We start from the raw sequence: 21,142 nt of genomic DNA, 5'->3' as shown, positions 1-21,142 counted from the left end.
TGTGTTCCTGTGTGTACCTGAGTTCTTGCAGAACACTTTCCCTGTCTGTGCCTTCCACCATGAACACCCCATCCATTTCATCCTTGAATAGCCTACAGGCGTAGGCGATGTTCACAGCAGTCTCTAGGGAAAAGGGAACACGTCTCATTTTGACTGGCACTTATAGAGGCCTTACAGTACACGCACTTGGACAGAGAGAGTAGACTCAGAGCCCACTCGTCCATGTTTACCTTGGATACAGTTAAAATGACATGCGTTATTCATGAACCAGGGGAGACTGTAGGCAAACATTCACAGGAGAATTTGTGAATTTATTTATGAATAGCCAGGATCATTCAGAATCAGTCTTCTCTAAAAGGTCTCTCCTTACTGGTGAGTGTGTGTACGTGTGCCACGGTGTGTGTGTGGGGGTCAGAGGGCACCTTGCAGGGATCTATTCTCTTCTTCTACCATATGGGCCCCAGGGCGTGATGTCAGGTGGTCACAGTCTTGGTGGCAAGTCCTTCACCCTCAGAGCTTGCCTGTGGGCATGTTTCTTTGAACAGCACTATTCCTATTTTTATGCTAAATTTTATGAGAACACAGACATGCTCGAGTTGTATCATTTCTTTTATATTAAGAAACCTAGGATTTGGAATAAATTAATGCTAAAGAAAAAATAAAAATAAAATTAATGCCCAAGTGCAATGAGAATGTATAAGAGAGATGCAATTTTTCTCAGAAACTTCTCACTGGAAGTTCCTAACGGATTCAGAGGACTGTGCAGGAGAAGCCAGGGTATTTTGAGTAGGAAAACAACTCAGACCCAGGAGTAGGAATTGGGTTTGGGGGGACATATGAAAATAATGGTCACAATAGGGGAGATAAGGATGTAGGAGTAGCAACAGACTGTCTAGGTCCTTGAAGGTCAAAGAGATGTTTACATCACGAAGTCGCTGTAGGTCCCTGGGCAGCAGGTTAATACACCATTAGTCTATGTGAGGGTGACACAGTTGACGGCTGTGTGTAGACTGTGCTGAAATTCATAAGGGCAAGAGGCAGAGAGAGCAGACCGCAGGGACGAAGGCTGAACAAGGGTGGTAGCAGTCAGGATTTTCAGAAGAGAGGGTGGAATGTGGTAAGAGAACAGTCTTTGGGACAACAGACAAGGTACTATCAAAGACAACGTTATCAAGTTCTCATACGGTCCATTCCCTCCTGATGGGTCACATCTGACTTGTCTCTGTCACCAGTGACCACCACTACAGAGTAAGTAACAAAAAAGTTAAGTAACAAAAGTGGGAAGGAAGCCGGGTGTCTCGCAGGGACTTGGTCACACAAAGAAGGAAAAGATGGTTAAACTGGGCAGCAAGGGGGTTGTCCAAGCTGGTAGTTTCCTTTACCTTGCTTATCGCCAGTTAGAACCCACATTTTGATTTTGGCTTTGCTCAGGGTGAAAATTGTCTCAGGTACTCCGCTCTGAAGCTTGTCTTCGATGGCTGTGGCCCCTAGTAACTTCAGAGAGGAGACACTGGTGAGTGAGGTCAAGGATGAGAGCTCCAGCACGAAGTGCTTATGCACCCCAGCATTCTGAGCTGACTCTCCTGGCAGGGGGGTCCCCGAGGGAAAAGTCAGCACGAGATGCCTCTGACACACCGCTGTCGTTTGTTTGTTTGAGACAGGGTTTCTCTGTGTAGCCCTGGCTGTCCTGAACTCACTCTGTAGACCAGGCTGGCCTTGAACTCACAGAGACCCGCCTTCCTCTGCAAGGAATTACAGGCATGTGCCACCACACCTGGCAACATGCAGTTTTTAACCACACACTGAAATCAAAGTTAGAAACACAGCATTAGAAACCGGAGACAGAAGAGCCTCGCACAAGTCATATATGAAGCTATGTGCTCACACCAAACCTGAACTTCCTGTATCACAGCGCGTTTCCTGGCCGGTTTGAGCCCACTGAGCCCACCCGAGACTCTCCACCTCTCTGACACTAAGCCTTTTGTTTACAGTATTCCCACGGTGCTGACATGGGGGTGGGCCCACAACTAAACTGAGGAGCAGGAGAATGACAGACTAAGGCAGAGCAGAAGGCTGAGGTCTCTACCATGTTCTCTGGCTGTCAGTAATTTCTCTCTTCATAGCAGAGCCAGCCTGGTCAGTCTGGTAACCAAAAATACACACCTCTAGGGCCATCTTAACTTCTCTTTTTCTTTTCTTTTTTCTACCCCCACCCCCAGACAGTGTTTCTTTATGTAGCCCTGGCTGCCCTAGAACTAGCACTGTAGACCAGGCTGGCCTCGAACTCAAGAGATCTGCTTGCCTCCCGAGTGCTGGGATTAAAGGTGTTGTTAAAGGCGTGGGCCACCACCACTAGGCGACATCTCTTTTTCTTATGTCTATAATCAGCCCATCTGCAAATTCTATTGACTCTAGAAGAACAGAGCGGGCTGCGGCCCACGTTGTAACTACCTTCTTGTTGGCAGCTGTCTGCGCAGAGTGGTGGCTGGAGAGCTGTCACGTCCCTCCTGGGGGCTCCGGCCCTGCAGGAGCAGGGGCCACACTGGCCTCTGAGGACGCTCACCTGTGTCCGCGGCCTCTGTTCTGCCCCTCCTCCCTGGTCCCGGTCCAGCTGCTCCCCTCTCTAACAGCTTAAGCCCGCCCTCGCTGGGTCTTCCCTGTTGCCATCGCCCATCACGGTGTGTGAAGAGCTGGTTTACACAGCTGGGGAGCGGCTTGGCTTGTCCGCTTCCTGAGGATTCTCTCAGATGTCTTCTCCACAGAGCAGACCGAATGCCTTGTAATGCAGCAGTGCCTGTGCCCCTTCACACCTGAAGCGCATCTGACTTTCTCGTCTGACATTATTTCATTTTTTCCCTGTAATATTTCACCCCTAACATACTATGTATCTATTAGCTTTTGTCCGTTTTCTCTACCGGTACATAGGACACAGTGGTTCATAGCAGCACTTGATATATATGTTGAATGAGTAAATTATTTTTGTCTTGATTATGATATTAATTCCTACTGAATCATCGAATCTGCATATTACTCAGATCTTTCCTTCTGGATTCATTCCTCCTTTCTTCCCTTTCTTCCTTTATTTTGAGACAGAATCTTCATCCCGCTATGTAGCTAAGGATGAGCCTGAAGTTCCAAGCCTCCCGCCTTCACCTCCCGAGTGCGGCAGGTACGGCTTGTATTCCCAGACCCAGCTTTATGCGCACTCGGGATGGAGCTCAGAGCTTCCTGCACACTGGACCAGCACTCTACCAACTGCGCTGCAATCCTAGCCCCAGACTATGTTGTGGGTTTTGTTGTTGTTGTTTTTGTTTTTGTTTTTGTTTGTTTTGTTTTGAGCAGATTTTGAGGGATAAGAAGGACTTTTAAAAACAACTATAGCCAGAAGAGTTTTTCATAATGAATTTAGAAGATTCTGGGTATGTTCAATCAACATGGAGCCCTGTACTTAGTTTCCCAGACACAAAATTTTGGGGCTTTCTTATTGAGCTTACCTATCCTCCTCCCAGAGAAAGGCCCATGTGCTGATCCTGTGGAGGTCCCTCTTAGAACGCTTGCTCAGGCTACGTGCTGCCATTCCCACATCTCTGCCCTCAGTCCGTCCCGAGATCCTCACACTCACCATTAGGTTGCTTTCAACTTCTTCATAGACCAGAGTTAATTTTCTTTCTCGATCCTCGAGAGTCAGGCAGGCTTCACTGTGCTTTTTAATCCACTTCTGGAAAAATGCACTATCCAATTCTCGGTAAGCAACCATGAGGGTGCGAAGGCCTTCACTGGCAAAATCCTGGAAGATATATATATATGTGTGTGTGTGTGTGTGTGTGCGCGCGCGCGCGCGCGCGCGCGCGCGCGCCAAGCCTGAGCTGGTAAGGCAGAGGTAAGGGACTGGCAGACTGACCACAGGGCCCATCTGCCTGTAAAACAGAGTTTCCTAGTTAGGGCCATGTGACTAGTCTTGTACTTTCTAAGCAAAATGTTCCAGGGAAGCCAAGTGAGTGATACGTGTACATAATCACAGCACTTGAAGGAAGATCCTAAGGTCCAGGTCAGCCTAGGCTATGTCTAGAGTTCCTTCTTCTAAGATCTGGATAATAATATAATATATAATATACTCCTTATAGAGAGGATAATGATGATGATGGCATGAAAAGGGAGAGAGTAATAGACTAAGAGGGAGTTGTTATAAAGTGATGTTACGTAATAAGGTATTACCACTCTTTGCAAATACACATTCAGTTTCCCCCTCATCCTTTCTCCATCAAGTACTCAACGAACAACTTAGACAGCACATGCTCACAGTCTGTCTGCATCTCATTGTTTAGCTGAACTGCTGTAGACAACTGTACTAATCTGGGGTGAGTTAGTATGTTCATTCCTTGGTCACAGATGTATCTTAGTTAGCCATAGGTAGCCATGCTGCTGGAGTATAGCCTGGTCATAAGGAGGCCTGGGTGAGAATGTGGGTAGCTTGGAGCAGAACTCACCCATCTGAGGATGGGTTAGAGCAAATTTTATATATCGGACCTCCAAATCACCATGAGTCTAGTCTTACCGCTAGAGTAAAGGGAGTGAGAATCCACTGGCATTATAAGATCAGAGAAAACACAAATTTGTTCCTTTTTTTTTTTTAAAGACTTTTTATTATTTATTTATGTATATGGCTTCTTTATCTGCATGTACAACTTTATGCCAGAAGAGGGCACCAGATCTCATTACAGATGGTTGTGAGCCACCATGTGGTTGCTGGGAGTTGAACTCAGGACCTCTGGAAGAACAGGCAGTGCTCTTAACCACCAAGCCATCTCTCCAGCCCCACAGATTTGTTCTTATTACTTGTTTAACTTCTCAGTTGACGTTAATTTCCAGGTATAAACAATGTAAGGCAATATCCCTAGGGAATGCCAAGTCTTAAGTATTTGTCCTATAGGCAGAGAAGGTCTCAGGAGACTTAGGAAGGGTGTGATAATGGCAGAAGGTGATTCTGTATTGGATATAGGTTAGAGGACAATACACCAACAGATTCATTAATCCATTGACAAATCACTCTGCAGAGTATGCTAACATCTCTCATCTCTACTGGTGTATTTTTCTTTTCTCCTATCATGGGCAAACTATGGCCTGGTGTCTAAATCCTTCCTGCCACCTGTTTTTATGTGGCCTATTTGCGATTCCTGTGTTGCTGGGCCTGGGGCTGTGCTTGTGTATTGGAGTTTGACTCCTACAGGTTCGTCTTCAGATGGTTAGTGTGGTTAAATCGCATTATAAGTGACTGTTGAAGTTGGCATCAGGAAACATGTGCAAAGGTCTGAAATGCTTTTCTGACCATCCTTTGAAGCCAGGCTGGGGAAAAGCCATCTGTGAAGGTGCTCTAGATAAGAGAGCAGGCCATGAGAAGACACCGGGGCCTGAATGAGAATAAGATGGAAGGGCTGTTTTGGGGAGGACAAAGCTCACTTCTTAAAACTTGAGATATGGCTGGCAGGATGGCTTAGTGGGTACAGGCACTTTCTGGCAAGCCTGACCACCCTCTTTAGATCCTTTGGGCTCACGTGATAGGAGAGAACCAACTCCTACAAATGGATCCTCTGACCGCTACCCTGGGGCCATGGTACTCACTCACCCACATACATGCACAGACAAATGGATTTTAAAACCTTGATATATAACTTACATGCTGTAAGATTCACCATTTTAAAACCCACGATTTAGTTTATGATTCATCAGTTTGTAGAATGCTCACCATTATCTAATGCCAGAACCTCCATAACCCTCCAGAGAAACACATGTCTATTAGCAGTCACCCTCCACTCCTTTCCCCCCACCCCAGAAACTACTAACTCACTTTTTTTGTTTCGCATTTAAAGACATTTATCTGTCTGTCTGTCTGTCTATCTATCTATCTATCTATCTATCATCTATTGTGACACACACATTCTCTCTCTCTCTCTCTCTCTCTCTCTCTCTCTCTCTCTCTCTCTCTCTCTCTGTGTGTGTGTGTGTGTGTGTGTACGTCTGTACGTCTGTATGTCAGTGGACAACTTGCAGAAGCTGGTTCTCTCTTTCCACGCTGTAGATCCTGACTCAGCTTATCAGGGTTTATCTGCTGAGCCTGGCCAGAAGTTACTTTCTTTCTCTGTAGTTTTCTAAGGTGAATCAGATCTTCTGATAATGTGATCTTCTGCCTTTTTCATGTGGCCTGTTTTCAAGGTTCATCTATGGCAGCATGTACTTCATTCCCTTTTATTGCCAAAAATCGCTTTGTAGGAAAAAAAAGCACATTTTATTTATTCCATTATCTGCTGATGGACATTTGGGTTGCTCCAGCCATTTTGCAGTTATGAGCAATCTGCTATAAACAGTCATCCATGTTTTTTCTGTGGATGGGTTTTCATTTCTCTGGAAACAGAACTAGGAATGGAATTCTGAGTCACATGACAACACTATGCTTAATTTTTCTGAGGAAATGCAAGACTGTTTTCCCAAATGCCATTATACCTTTTTATCAGCAATGTATGAGGGTTATATTTTCCTACATCTAGATGACATTTAGTATGGTCTGGTCACCAGGTTTAAACCACCCTGGTAGAGAGAAAGGCAGCATTTCATGTTTTTTTATTTGTATTTTTCTAATAACTGATGATGCCAGCATCTTTTCATGTGTTTATTTGTTCTCTGACTCTGTCCACATGGTAAGGTATAATAAAATAGTATTTTCTAAATCTACTTTATGAACCATTTTACTGATCGGCTCCTCCCTCTCCGTCCTGTCTTGTTCTTTCCTTATACTGCTGGCCTTTTACACATACAGGTAGAGCATTAGAAATCTGGGAGTGTATTGATCTGCTTTTCCTTTCTTGTGACAGCAAGCTGAGGTCACTCTCTTTTCTCTATGATATATTGCAAATGCTAGTAGGTAGAACTAGAATAAGACAGGGAGCGGGAGGGTGCCCTCGAGGGTTTGATACCAAGCCTAGTGCTTGTGTTCTGCTCCTTACCCTAAAAGTAGCATGTCTGTGGAATAAGGCCTCCATGTTCTGAAGCAAATACCAGGTCTGTAGGACCTCAGGAGGCAAGAATCATAGAACTATTCTGATCACTGTATGTGATCCTGCAGACATGATCCTCATTATGCCTCTGGGGTCTTGTCCCACATAATTCTTTAACACAGAAGTTGGAAATGTGAGAACACAACAAAATAAAATAGTTTTAGTCTTTCTTTGGTCAACCCCAAAATAAATAAATAAATGAAATGAAATAAATATTTCTTTCAATAAAATGAAAGAATGAAAGAAAGAAAGAATGAATGAATGAATGAATGAATGAATAAAACTGATGCAACACAAACCCATCTAGAAACACCCTAAAACAGGGACAAGTTACTGGTCAAATCATGTGAGAAGTTGCAGAGAGAGAACCACCCACAGCTGCCATCTGCTTCCACCTCCACACTTACATCTAAGTGGTCCATGGTCACATCACTAAGGGACGCACAGGAGGGATGAAGGAGCTCGTAGATGATGGTGTCTGCTCCCTTGCAGAACAACATGACCCGATTTTCAGGTGTCCGAACTAAAGATGAACAGATTAAGCAAAATAATCATATAGGCCTACTGCTTAAAAATTTGTTTGGGTTCATTGAGGGATAAAAGGGGGCTGTTCCCCCTAACATTTGTTGAGGCTAAGAACTCAATGGAGTGGTCACACAGGACAGATCATGATAGTGACAGAGAAACTTTTCAAAACAATTCTTCTGTGGGTCAATGTCCCTCAGGAAGAGTCTGATGCAGACTATTATTTAGTTGTTTTCGTTTTCCTTCGTGAGGCAGGGTCTCACTATTATCTGAGGCTGGGGCTTGGAACTTGCCCCCAAATACTTTAAAATATTTTTGATCTATAGTTGGCTGAATCTGTGACTCAATGGGCAAGGAGGGCCGACTATATTATTAGTTCCCATTTCTTATGCCGTGTTCATGCTTTATGGGTTAATTTTATGTCCTCATCTTAGATTTGAACATACTGGCAAGTCACTAGCAGAAATACTAGAGAAAGGACTCAGCACTTGGTAGCAAGGCCCTATTTATATGTAAGAAACAATTTAAAGGAGACAAGAGAGAAAGTGTGTGTGTGTGTGTGTGTGTGTGTGTGTGTGTGTGTGTGTGTGTGTGTTTGAGGCCAAATATCTGAGGGAAGTCATGTGAGTGGGGGGAAGGACTGATGTGTAGATGAAACAAAAAGTCAATATGCAAATGTACGCAAAGGACAGAGAGTGACTGAGAGCGAGCACTTGTCACCAAGAGACTGACTTAGAGGGAGCACCCACCAACCACAGACATCCTCTTGCGCTCATTGCTGAAGTCCAAAATAGCCAGCAGCTGATAAACTCGTATTTTCCCCATTTCGATCACTGTGATTGTCTCAGGTGTGCGGGAACAGAACACAAAGCCAAAGTTCCTAGAAGCAGTGACCAGGGCACCTTCATCTGGTGACTGAGCCTGGTACACCAGCTCACCTGACAAGAGACGAAAAGGTGACAGAGCCTGCAGAGGTGAGCAACTTAGTTCACCCAGAAGTGAGACCACATTTCCAGTGGCTTACAAAGAGAGCCCAGAAGGGGATATAGTTCTTCAAAACTTCCTTACATGCCTGGCCCTAAAAGGTTAAGAACGCTGGCTGCTCTTCAAGAGGACCATGGTTCTATTCCCAGCACTCACATGGTGGCTCACAACCATCTGTAAGTCTAGTTCCAGGGGATCTGACACCCTCTACTGGCCACTTTGGGCACCAGGCATGCACATGGTACACAGACATACATACAGGAGAAATGCCCATACATATAAAAATAAACCTTAGGCCAGGCATGGTGCTGCAAACCTTTAATTCTACCCAGGAGATGGGGGCAGGAGGATCTCTGTGAGTTTGAGGCCAGCCTGGTCTACATAGTGAATTCCAAGACAGGCAGGACTACATAGAGAAGCCTTGGCTGAAAGGAAAGGACCCAGGTTCAATTTCCAACACCCTCATGGTGGCTCACAACCACCTACAACTCCAGTCCCAGGGGATCCAATGCCCTCTTCTGACCCCACAAGCACCAAGCACGTAAGTGGCACACAGACATACATGTAGGCAAAACATGCATACACTTAAAATAATAATAAAAAATTAAAAACATTTTAAGAAGAAAGACTTAATAATGAATAAACAGTCATTTTTCATTCATTGTTTTTAAAAAAGTTTGGGTAATTAATGGATGACTTTGTCACACTAAAGAAGCTAAGACACATGGTGATGACTGAGACACACTGTAAGTGACAGGACAACAACTCAATTCACCTTCCAGGAAGTCTGCAAAGACAGTGGGACTGGTCAGATGGATGCTTCAGAACCCACAGAGCCTCAAGATCAAAACCTCTCTGGAGGGCACCAGTTCGACCCCTATCCAGTGACTGACACTTTCCCTAAACCAGCTTGCTACCCCCTTACCATCCCACTGCTGGCCAGCACACCCTTGTTAGGAATCCTTTCTGAGGTTAGACTGTTCAGAGTGTATCACACCACCATACTTCAAGCAGTCCCGACTTCAGGGCACAGTCTCAGTCCATGAGGCTCAGGCCCGCGCTCACCTTCCACCTTCTCTTCGGACATGACAGTGTGGCACAGTGAGAGGCAGAGGAAGAAGAGGTACACAAAGCGGTCTTCATTCCTCACGGCTTCCACCAAAGTATTATCATAGAATGAGAACTTAGGGTCGGCCAGCTGGTTATAGGAGAAGTCAACCTTGTCATTCTGGAACAGAAACACAGAGCGGAGTTCTCAGGCACAGCTGCACATCTCCCAGATGTCACATTGGGGTTGCTTCTGGGATGTGACGAGCTCTCTCAGGAAATGGGAAGGGGAGGGCAGGAGAGACGGCAGAGGTTCCAGTGCAGGTTGACCTGCTGACCTGGGCTGTGGCTGTGCTGGGAGGAACCTTCCCGCAGGACAGGCGTGGCTTGGTGGACCTCCTACCCCCTCCACTCCTGCTATTCTAAATGACCAATGGAGACCTTGAAACTTGACTTTTCCTGTTTCCAGACCCATCTCATAATCAAGTGTGAGGGTATGAAGGACTAACTGCTCTGTTAGTAACTGGTATCTGAGAAAATTCTTATTTCTGGTTTTGTCTGTCTGATTTAGGCAGCTGAGGAAAGAACAGGTCCTGGGTGCAGTGGTGTCATTGTAATGGATCCCACAGAGACGAAGTGGGCTGGAGACTAATTCTGGAAATGCCACGTGACAAGTTTCAGTACACGCTTGTTTACATATTAATATTGCCTGACCTGTAAGAATACCTGGCTCTTCCCACCTCTCTCACAGTTTGATCTAGTTTCTTTCTTTTTTTCCTTTTATTTTATTTTACAATACCATTCAGTTTTATTATTATTATTATTATTATTATTATTTTATTTTACAATACTATTCAGTATTGTAAAATAAAATAAAATAAAATAATAATAATAATAATAATAATAATAATAATATATTATTACATATCAACCACGGGTTCCCCTGTTCTCCCCCCTCCCGCCCCCCTCCCCTTCCCCCCAGCCCACTCCCCATTCCCACCTCCTCCAGAGCAAGGCCTCCCCCGAGGACTGAGATCAACCTGATAGACTCAGTCCAGGCAGGTCCAGTCCCCTCCTCCCAGACTGAGCCAAGTGTCCCTGCATAAGTCCCAGGTTTCAAACAGCTATCTCATGCAATGAGCCCAGGACCTGGTCCCACTGCCTAGATGCCTCCCAAACAGATCAAGCCAATCAACTGTCTCACCTATTCAGAGGGCCTGATCCAGTTGGGGGCCCCTCAGCCTTTGGTTCATAGTTCATGTGTTTCCATTCGTTTGGCTATTTGTCCCTGTGCTTTATCCAACCTTGGTTTCATCAATTCTCGCTCATATAAACCCTCCTCTTTCTCGCTAATTAGACTCCCGGCGCTCCACCCGGGGCCTAGCCGTGGATGTCTGCATCCAGATTCCTCAATCCTTGGATGGGGTTTCTGGCACAACTATTAGGGTGGAAAGGAAGAAGCCAAGCTTTCCCTATTTGCAGATGACATGACACTATACTTGAGTGACCCCAAAGATTCCACCCAGGAACTGATAAAGCTTATATAAACACCTTCAGCAACATAGCAGGATACAAGATCAACTCAAAAAAATCAGTAGCCCTCCTATATACAATGGACAAAGAAGCTGAGAAGGAAATCAGAGATTCATCACCCTTTACAATAGCCACAAATGACATAAAATACCTTGGGGTAACACTAACGAAGCAAGTGAAGGACCTATATGACAAGAACTTTAAGTCCCTGAAAAAAGAAATTGAAGAAGATATCAGAAAATGGAAAGATCTCCCATGCTCATGGATAGGCAAGACCAACATAGTAAAAATGGCAATTTTACCAAAAGCAATCTACAGATTCAATGCAATCCCCATCAAAATACCAACACAATTCTTCACAGACCTGGAAAGAATAATACTAAACTTCATATGGAAAAAACAAAAAACCCAGGATAGCCAAAAGAACCCTGTACAATAAAACAACCTCTGGAGGCATCACAATCCCTGACTTCAAGCTCTACTATAGAGCTACAGTAATAAAAACAGCTTGGTATTGGCATAAAAACCGACATGTGGACCAATGGAATCGAATTGAAGACCCTGACATTAACCCACACACCTATGGACATATAATTTTTGACAAAGAAGCCAAAAGTGTACAATGGAAAAAAGAAAGCATCTTCAACAAATGGTGCTGGCATAACTGGATATCAACGTGTAGAAGGCTGCAAATAGATCCATATCTGTCACTGTGCACAAAACTTAAGTCCAAGTGGATCAAGGACCTCAACATAAATCCAGCTACTCTGAACCTGCTAGAAGGGAAAGCAGGAAGTAGTCTTGAACGCATTGGCATAGGAGATCACTTCCTAAATTGATCTAGTTTCTTTCTATTTAGTCCTTGACTCAATTTGTGGACCCAAATTCACTATTTGCCTAGTTATGGCCTGGCCCTTCAGACACGGACTCTTTTATCCATTTAAGTCAGGCCACTGGCAGTCATCATGACCAAACGCTGGCCTGAAGACTGCAGTCTGTTAACATGTCTGCCCGGTCCATATCAGAATTTCCGCAGATCTTTCTCCGGTTCTTCATGGTTGCTCTACTGCCTGCACCGGGCCCCGGTATTCAAGCACACACAACGCTGCAGGGAGGGAGGTTGAGGCAGGCAAACTAGCAAGAGTTTTGTCAGAGGAAGAGGTCTTTGGATCCAAGATCTAGACTTAGCCAGTCATAAAGACACGAGCTCTAAGGCTTATGGGTTCAGAAGTTTAAGAGAACCGCTCACACAGCATCCCCTAAGGCTTTTCTAGAATTGGCTTCTTAAACCGGCACATTCTCTGAAGTGACAGGCTGGGAATAAGGTTGGAGAGGACAGCAAGGACGAGCTCCTGCATTACCACATTATTTGCAATATAGCCTCCCAGCCACTTTCCATCAGGAGTGAGTGACCAATCAAATCGGTCAGAAGGTCTTCTGGAATCTGCATACAGAGTGTATTGAAAGTAGCGGGATGAAACAGGGACCAGCCAGGAGACCATGCGGTGATTCACGAGAGAAATGACGAAGAACGAACAACAAATATTAAATCAAAGGTGAACTTGAAAACACAGGGAGCTGGAATTGGTGTAACATGGGTCAGAGGAGAAAAAGATGCAAAGAGTTGAATAATTTTATATTTCCCAATTGAACCACTAGATAGAAAGTGCAACCCTTTACCAGGACAGACCACCCAGTGGGCTGAGGAAGCATGTGGACAGTCAAGCAGCTGGCCTCACGGGTAGCAATGCAGGGGGTCATTGACACATAATTTTGAAGCTCAAGAAAGTGATCCAAGCAAGTGTGTGTGTGTGTGTTTTTTTTTAATCTTTCCTCCCAGATAAGTAATATGTGATGATGGAAATCAAGCTGGCATTGACCTGGAAGCTTCCTCCCTACTTGATAGCTTTACAGCTAGCAGCAAGTTACTGTGCACATTACAGGGAGAAAAGTTTTCATTAGTCTTACCCAACTGTTTACCGTGCTAGCTATAACAACAAAATGTCCTGGCAAAATATTCCCAGTGGTGCAATCATGGCACAAATGTGATGGCAGGAACCAACCACTTTCTGACTGGATTTGAGGCCTGTTCCATAAGACAGAATTCAAGCCTGGCCCTGTTAACAGGGCCAAGAACCCGAGTCTAGGTAGGTCACAGGCCATAGGGGAGAAACTACTAGTATTACTCTGCTAAAGGGACATAGCATTACACTAACTCCTAATGACTACTCCAGACCAAGGATTAGAGCATTCTTCTGCTCTCATCAGGGAAGCCTCTTCCTTCAGTACGTGGTGATTAATATAGAGACTCACAATGGGAAGGCTTTTGTTTTGTGTGGGATGATTCATCCCTAACAGCTTTCTGAGAGTCAACCTGGGTCTGCCTAAGGGCAGCTGAGTCATGATCTGGAGATGACCTGAGCCAATGAGAGGCAGCCATGTCACACCAGCAGATGAATATTCATCAGACTTCCCCCCAGGGTGGGGTGGAGGGTATATAAGGCTTGCCTCTTCCTGAATAAACTGAGCTTGTTGTTTCAACATTCTCCCAGAGTCTGTGTCATTGACTCTGCACCTACTTGGCCCTCTCCCCGAAAGGGAACAACAGCACAGGACCCTGCTACAGTTTTGTTTTGTTTTGTTATAAAGTACAGACTGGTTTTCCATTTCCTACCTCAACTCTTTGGCTGGATGGGAACAAGGTGGACACTGGAAGTTAGAGTTTGCTGTATGTAAGTGGCTAAGGGTTTAGCAGGCAGGGATAGTACAGGGGATATCCTGAAGGTGAAGATGGATATTCTAAGAAGAGATGTTTAAAATTAAATCCACAAGTAAAAAGTGAGTTCCACTTGTTAGAAAAACAATAAAACAGGGGCTGGAGAGATGGCTCAGAGGTTAAGAGCACTGACTGCTCTTCCAGAGGTCCTGAGTTCAAGTCCCAGCAACCACATGGTGGCTCACAACCATCTACCATCTGTAGTGAGATCTGGTGCCCTCTTCTGACCTGTAGACATACAGGCAGACAAAACACTGTATATATTAACAAATAAATAAATCTTTAAAAAAAAAAAGAAAAACAATAAAACAAACTAGCTAGAGATAGAAAGATAGTTCTACAACAGTGGTGACTAGGAGTACATAGTATGTTAACAAATGGAAAAGGTCAATATAGTAAAAATAATTTCAAAGCTCAATATGTTAAAACCATTAGATTTATTTATGTGTATGGGTGTTTTGCTTGCATGTATTTAAGTGGACCACGTGCATGCCTGGTGCCTGCAGAGGTCATAGAGTGTCAGAAACCCTGGGACTGGAGTTACAGATGAACCACCATGTGGGTGCTAGAACTGAACCCAGGTCCTCTGAAAGAGCAGCAAGTGCTCTTAACTGCTGAGCCATCTCTTCAGGCCTCACCGTCAAAATATTTAAAGACACTAAACATTGAGCCAATGAGATGGTTCAGCAACTTGAATTTGATCCCAAGTCCCACATGGTAGAAGGAAAGAACCAATTCCTGGAAATTGTCCTCTGATCTCCACATGCACATTGTGACACTTTTCTCAAATAAATAAAAATGTAATTAAAGCAATAAGAACCAAAAAACTTAAAATGAGAACAATAGTGGTAACGAATGCATTGGGGAAAGGAAAAATTATTTTTACTACATAAAGTCCACTTATAAATAAGAAAAGAGGGCAAAGAAGATGAGCAGACCTAAAAAAATTGTGGGGGGAAAGAAGAGTACACAATGATTCAGCGTAATTGGTCATCACAGCTTGGTAAATTAAATACTGAGATATTGGATGGGAGGTATGGATACTAAGCCACAGGGGTCAGGTAAAGGGCACACTCCTAAGAGTGTGGCTAGAGGGAACAAATTGTGCTATACATCTCAAAAAGACAGAAAAGGAGCCTTCTGCATATATTAAACATGAAGAACGATAGATGTTTGCGATATATTTACCCTGACTTGAACCTTACACAATGTATACATATATTAAGACATCATGCCAGGTGTGTAGTGCACACCTTTAATCCCAGCACTCAGGAAGCAGAAGCAGGCGGATCTCTGTGAGTTCAAGGCCAGCCTGGACTACAGAGTGAGATCCAGGACAGCCAGGGGTACACAGAGAAACCCTGTCTCGAAACCAAAAGACTGGTGGTGCTGAGTATTGTCTTCCAGGACCAGTGTTGCTTTGCTCATGGAGTCTCTTCACAGCAACAGAACAGGGACTCACTCAGTACGTATATTCTTTATGACCTAACTTGAGTCTTCCCTGCTGGGTTTTGGTCTTGTTTTACTTTGTGTATTAGTCAGGGTTCTGTAGAGGAATAGAACTTATAGAAAAAATAATATATGTATATATATACACACACACACACACACACACACACACACACACACACACACACACACACACACACACACAACCGAGAGGGAAAGAGGGAGAGCAGGAGGGGAGAGGGAGACAGAGAGGGACAATTTACTAGAATGTTACTAGAATGGCTCACAGGCTATGGCCAACTAGTCCAACAATGACTGTCTACAAACAGAAGGTCCAAGAATCCAGTAGTTGGTCAGTCCATGAGGCTGGATGTCTCAGTTGGTCTTTAGTCTGCACCAGAATCCCAAAGAAGTAGGCTCTAATGTTAGTGATGGGATCGAATTATAAGCTTCCGTATTCTGTCTTTTCATACGTTGCCAGCAGAAGATGTAGGTCAGATCAAAGGTGGATCTTCCCATCTCAAAAGATCCAGATTAAAAGTGGGTCTTCCCACTTCAAATGATTTAAGAAAAAAATAATCCCTCACAGGTGCACCCAGCCACTTGGTTTTAGTTAATTTCAGAAGTAGTTAAACTGACAACCGAGAACCCATCACAAGAATAGCCATCAGAAGTACACCCCTTGTCAACCTGACACACAATCATAGCTCCTTATGTTGTGACTAATTTCCCAGTGACAACAATAATGAGGTCATTATTATGCCTAACATGATATAATTATCTATGTACAATTAAAAACACATTATATATTAATCAGGTCATAATTATACCTAGCATGATATAACTACCCCTCGTACAATTGTAAATGCATTATAAATTTTAGAAGATGTGGCAATGTTCCTTGAGGGGTATTCTTTTAGTATATCAAACTTAAATATGATAACCACTGACATTCTCTTAATTGATGTTGCATTATATGATAAAGAAATCAAGAAAACACAATTCTCTGTACAAATGTATTCTTTTCTTTTTCTTTTTCTTTTTTTGGTTTTTTTGAGACAGGGTTTCTCTGTGTAGCTTTGCGCCTTTCCTGGGACTCACTTGGTAGTCCAGGCTGGCCTCGAACTCACAGAGATCTGCCTGGCTCTGCCTCCCGAGTGCTGGGATTAAAGGCGTGCACCACCACCGCCCGGCATACAAATATATTCTTAACAAAATATGACAGAAACACCCATGTCAATTAAGTCTTTGTTTCTGCAACTGGTCATGAGGCCTTAGCTTCCTGTACTACCCATTCTGTATTTCTTCCACTCTCAGCAAGACTCTCTTCCTGGAGTGACCTACACCTTTACTCCTGAAGGGTCTCTGTCGTCCTGCCTGGAGAGGCTGTTGTAGTTCCCCATTGACTTCAATCACAGGACATGGGAGCACCAAGAGATGCCCATTCTCAACCCATGGGTTGTGACCCCTTTGGGGGCTTGAACAACCCTTTCACAGGGGGTTGCATATCAGATATCCTGCAATCAGATGTTTACATTATGATTCATACCAGTAGCAAAATTATAGTTATGAAATAGCAGTGAAACAATCTTATGGCTGGGGGTCATGCCAATGTGAGGAACTATATTAAAGGGTCACTGTGGTGGTATTGTGTTCCCCAAAATATTGTGCACCCTAATAAACTTATCTGGGGTCAGAGACAGAACAGCCACTAGATACAAAGGCTAGAAAATGGCGGCACACACCTTTAATCCTAGCATTCCAGAGGTAGAAATCCCTCTGGATCTCTGTGAGTTCAAGGCCACATTGGAAACGGCCAGGCATGGAGACACACACCTTTAATCCCAGAAAGCGAGCCTTTAATCCCAGGGAGTGATGATAGGAAGCAGAAAGGTATATAAGGCATGAAGACCAGGAACTAGAAGCATTTGGCCTGATTAAGCATTTGGCTGGTTAAATTTTCAGGCTTCGAGCACAGTTCAGCTGAGAGCCATTCTGGATGAGGACTCAGAGGCCTCCAGTCTGAGGAAATAAGACCAGCTCAGGATCTGGCGAGGTGAGGTAGCTGTGGCTTGTTCTGGTTCTCTGATCTTCCAGTTCACCCCAATACCTGGCTCAGGTTTGATTTTATTAATAAGACCTTTTTAAGATTCATGCTACATGTCACAGCATTAGGAAGGTTGAGAACCACTGTCCTAAAGGATCTCTGCACTCTAGAGATAATCTTAGTTACCTCCACTGTGGAGAAGCAATCCAATTTCCTCTTGATAATCTGGGCCAATCACCCCTCCTAACACTCTTATTCCTTTATCTTAGCCTGTTGGTTTAAGGGCATTAGAAGTCCAGAGTGACCAGGGGGAAGTCTGAGCTTCCAGTTCAGCAGAATGTTTGCTGTGTTGTTGTCCTGACAAAAGTGCTCCCCTCTCTGAAACCAAAACTTCTAGGCCAGCAGAACTTAGGGTTGTGGGAACAGGAAGCGAAAACTCCCCTAGTGGGTCACTAGGGGTGATAATGAGTAGAACCATTCCCCTTTCCACCCCTTGATTCCTGGCTAAGGGAGAAACCTTACCACATATGGGACACTGATTGAAAGCATACACTGCCTTCTGGAGAGCCCTGCCCAGCCCTCCATGTTGCTGCTACTGGTCATCGTGGGGAATGGTGCCCTATCTGGGGCTTTGTGTTGGTCCCTGCTGTCGGCAGATCTGGCACTCAGCAACAGTTGTAGGCAGGTCACCTGGAGAGTGGAAGTCCATGTTGTCAAGCCCATGCACAAGCTCCATCTCTGCCACCACGGCCACATTGTTCATGGGCCCACTGGGCATCCCAGACAAGGATGGCTGGGGAAAGAGACTGACTGTTCACAGAATGGGTCGTGCTATCTACCAATTATTAAACTCTTCCTCAGCTGAAGTCACCTTTTGATGAGAATTGATATGGGGCACAGTATCTTCATATCCTTTGCCCATTCAAAGAGATCCCTCCATATACTTCTTCCCCAGATGTCTTTCTTACCAATTTCTAGTCATGTTCTTTCCAAGTCCCTGACCACCTAACCAACCCATTGATTACAGCCCATGAATCAGTGAACAATCACACATCTGGCCATTTCTCCTTCCAAGAAAAATATATAAACATGTGTACCACCCAAAGTTTTTCCCGTTGTGAGGATTTCCCTCAGCCAGCATCTTTCAAGGTTGTCCCAGGAAGGGGCTGTAATGCTGCAGCTGTCCACTTCTGAGTGGTACATGCATAGAATACAGAACCATCAGTAAAGCAGGTCCAGTCTTCCTTCTCCATCAACCTATCATAGGACACACCCCATGAGCCTGGGAGCAGAAGGTACCGCAACAGGAGTAGAAACCATAGGCTTTTGGGCAATGTCTCCGTGTAACTTCCTTGTGCCTTCAGGACTTGCTTGTGCACAATCACATATATGCCACTTCCATTTGGTAATGGATTGCTGCTGTGCACACCCTATTTTATGACTTGGTGGGTCAGATAACACCCAGCTCATGATGGGCAGCTCAGGTCACATGGTAACGTGGTGGCCCATTGTCAAATGTTCAGATTCCACTAAGGGCCAATAGCAGGCCAGGAGCTCTCTCTCAAAGGGAGAATAATTTTCTGAGGGGGAAAATCCTGAAAGTCTCTTCTGTGATCCACCCACCAGGGCCTGCCAAAGGCTCCAAGCAGCATCCCTATCTGCCACTGACGCCTCAAGTACCATCAGGTCTGCTGGGTCACATGGTCCAAGTGGTAGAGCGGCCCGCACAGCAGCCGGGACTGTGGAAGAGCCTCCTCCTCTTCCAGCCCCACAGCAGCCGGGACTGTGGAAGATCCTCCTCCTCCTCTTCCAGCCCGCACACAAACTAGCAGCTTTCCAAGTCACTTGGTCTATGGGCCGGAGTGACACACCAAGTGAGGGGTGTGCTATCTCCAGAATCCAAACAGACCCACTAGATATCGGGCTGCTTTCTTGGTGGTGGGAGAGGCCAGGTGCAATAACTTATCCTTCACCTTAGAAGGAATCCCTGCGTGCCCCACACCAGCACTCCTAAGAATTTCCCCGAGGTGGAAGACCCTCATATTTTGGTTGATTTTTTCCCCATCCTCTGATGTGCATATGTGTTACAAATCCAAAGTGGTTGCTACCTCCTGCTCACTTGGTCCATACAGTATAATGTTGTCAATACAGTGAACCAGTGTGATATTTTGTGGAAGAGGCAATCAAGATCCCTCTAACTAAGATATGACATGGGGCTAGAGAGTTAATATATCCTTGAGGTAAAATGCTAAAGGTATACTGCTGGCCTTGCCATCTGAAAGCAAATGTCTTCTTGTGGACTTTATAGTCAGGTACCAAGATAAAGGCTTTTGCTAGATCAATAGCTGCATACCATGTACCAGGAGATGTGTTCATCTGCTCAAGTAAGGACACCACATCTGGTACAGCAGCTACAACTGGAGTCACTACTTGATTGAGTTTTGATAGTCAGCTATCATTCTCCATGATCCATCTGTCTTCTGCACTGGCCAGATAGGCCAGTGGTAGAACCACTGCCCCACACTAATTTTTACAGTTCATCCAAGGATGCAATACTGCTTTTGATTCACTATTTTCCCTGGTGGAGGCAATTCTAAAGTCTTCCATTTAGTCTTTCCAACCATAACAGCCCTCACTCCACAGGTCACAGGACCAATGTGGGAATTCTGTCAACTTCTAAATATATATATACACACACACACATTCTGGGACTGGGAAAATAACCACAGGATGAATTTGAGGACCCACTGTACCCACTATAAGTCAGACTTCAGACAAATCTCCATTAATCACCTGACATCCATTAGCCCCTAATTTAACGGGAGGGCCACATGTTTCTTTGGGTCTCCCCGAACTAGTATCTATTTAGAACCAATATCTAATAGACTTGAAAAGCCTGATTGTTTCCTTTCTCCCAGTTATCCTTGTAAAAGGCTGCTGGTCCCTCTGGGGAAGGATTGGGGAAAAGCTAATAACAAAACTCTTAGGTATTTTATCAAGTCCTCTGTCAGGGGAACTGGGCTTCCCTTCACTCAAGGGGTTCTGGGTCTACAAGCTGGCTCAAATCTGGAAATTGGTTCACAGGCCGAAATTCTCTTTTGCCAAGTCTAATTTAGGTGTTTTTTTTTTTTTCATTTGTTTGAAAAATTTTCTGCTTATACAGGTCAAACAAAAATTCGGTGGGCTTCTTCTCTATTTCAAGCCTGGAAACACTGTGATTGATTGACCAGTTCCAAAGGTCCATACGAGACACGCCCCATGAAACTTATGGACTACACTTTCTAGCTCCCCTCTGAGAGCCTGTTTAGCCTGTAGTCTGGTTCTAGTATAGCAGCTATTTGTGGACCCTGAGGGACATCAGTATGTCACACACAGACACACACACACACACACAGACACACACACACACACACACACACACACACACACACACACACACAGAGAGAGAGAGAGAGGTTACATGAATTTAAAAAGGTCTCATTAAATAAAAAACAAACCAGGGAGCCAGATATTGGGGTGAATGCTGAAAGATCAGAGAAACAGAACAAGCCACAGCCAACCTCACCTTGCCAATTCCTCAGCTGGTCTTGTTTTCTCAGACTGGAAGCCTCTGTGTCCTCATTGGAATGGATCTCAGTTGAACTGCTGCTAAAAACCTAAAAGCTTAAAAAGCCTCTAGTTCTTGGTCCTCACACCTTATATAGCTTTCTGCTTTCTGCAATCACTTCCTGG

General features: G+C 44.6%; 1 protein-coding gene and 1 long non-coding RNA gene across 8 annotated transcripts in view; one reads left to right on the top strand and one right to left on the bottom strand.

The window, feature by feature from the left end:
* Positions 1-21,142, bottom strand: part of LOC102905298 (phospholipid-transporting ATPase FetA) — a 98,853-nt gene that overhangs the window by 8,444 nt on the left and 69,267 nt on the right. For 3 of the 6 annotated variants that reach the window (XM_076564078.1, XM_076564077.1, XM_006986050.4), the window contains 6 exons: positions 9,624-9,786; positions 8,324-8,512; positions 7,457-7,572; positions 3,623-3,787; positions 1,383-1,494; positions 18-123 (listed from right to left, as the gene is read on the bottom strand). In XM_076564078.1, coding sequence (XP_076420193.1) covers positions 18-123; positions 1,383-1,494; positions 3,623-3,787; positions 7,457-7,572; positions 8,324-8,512; positions 9,624-9,786 — 851 coding nt within the window. The remainder of the gene's footprint in view (positions 1-17; positions 124-1,382; positions 1,495-3,622; positions 3,788-7,456; positions 7,573-8,323; positions 8,513-9,623; positions 9,787-21,142) is intronic. The other 3 variants (XM_042271039.2, XM_076564079.1, XM_076564080.1) reach the window with 1 other exon arrangement.
* LOC121827212 (uncharacterized) overlaps positions 1-21,142 on the top strand; it is a 44,334-nt gene that overhangs the window by 18,408 nt on the left and 4,784 nt on the right. The window lies entirely within an intron of this gene.

This window comes from Peromyscus maniculatus, chromosome 2 (genome assembly GCF_049852395.1).
Source record: "Peromyscus maniculatus bairdii isolate BWxNUB_F1_BW_parent chromosome 2, HU_Pman_BW_mat_3.1, whole genome shotgun sequence".
NCBI lineage: Eukaryota > Metazoa > Chordata > Mammalia > Rodentia > Cricetidae > Peromyscus > Peromyscus maniculatus.
This window is presented reverse-complemented; position numbering and strand designations above follow the sequence as displayed.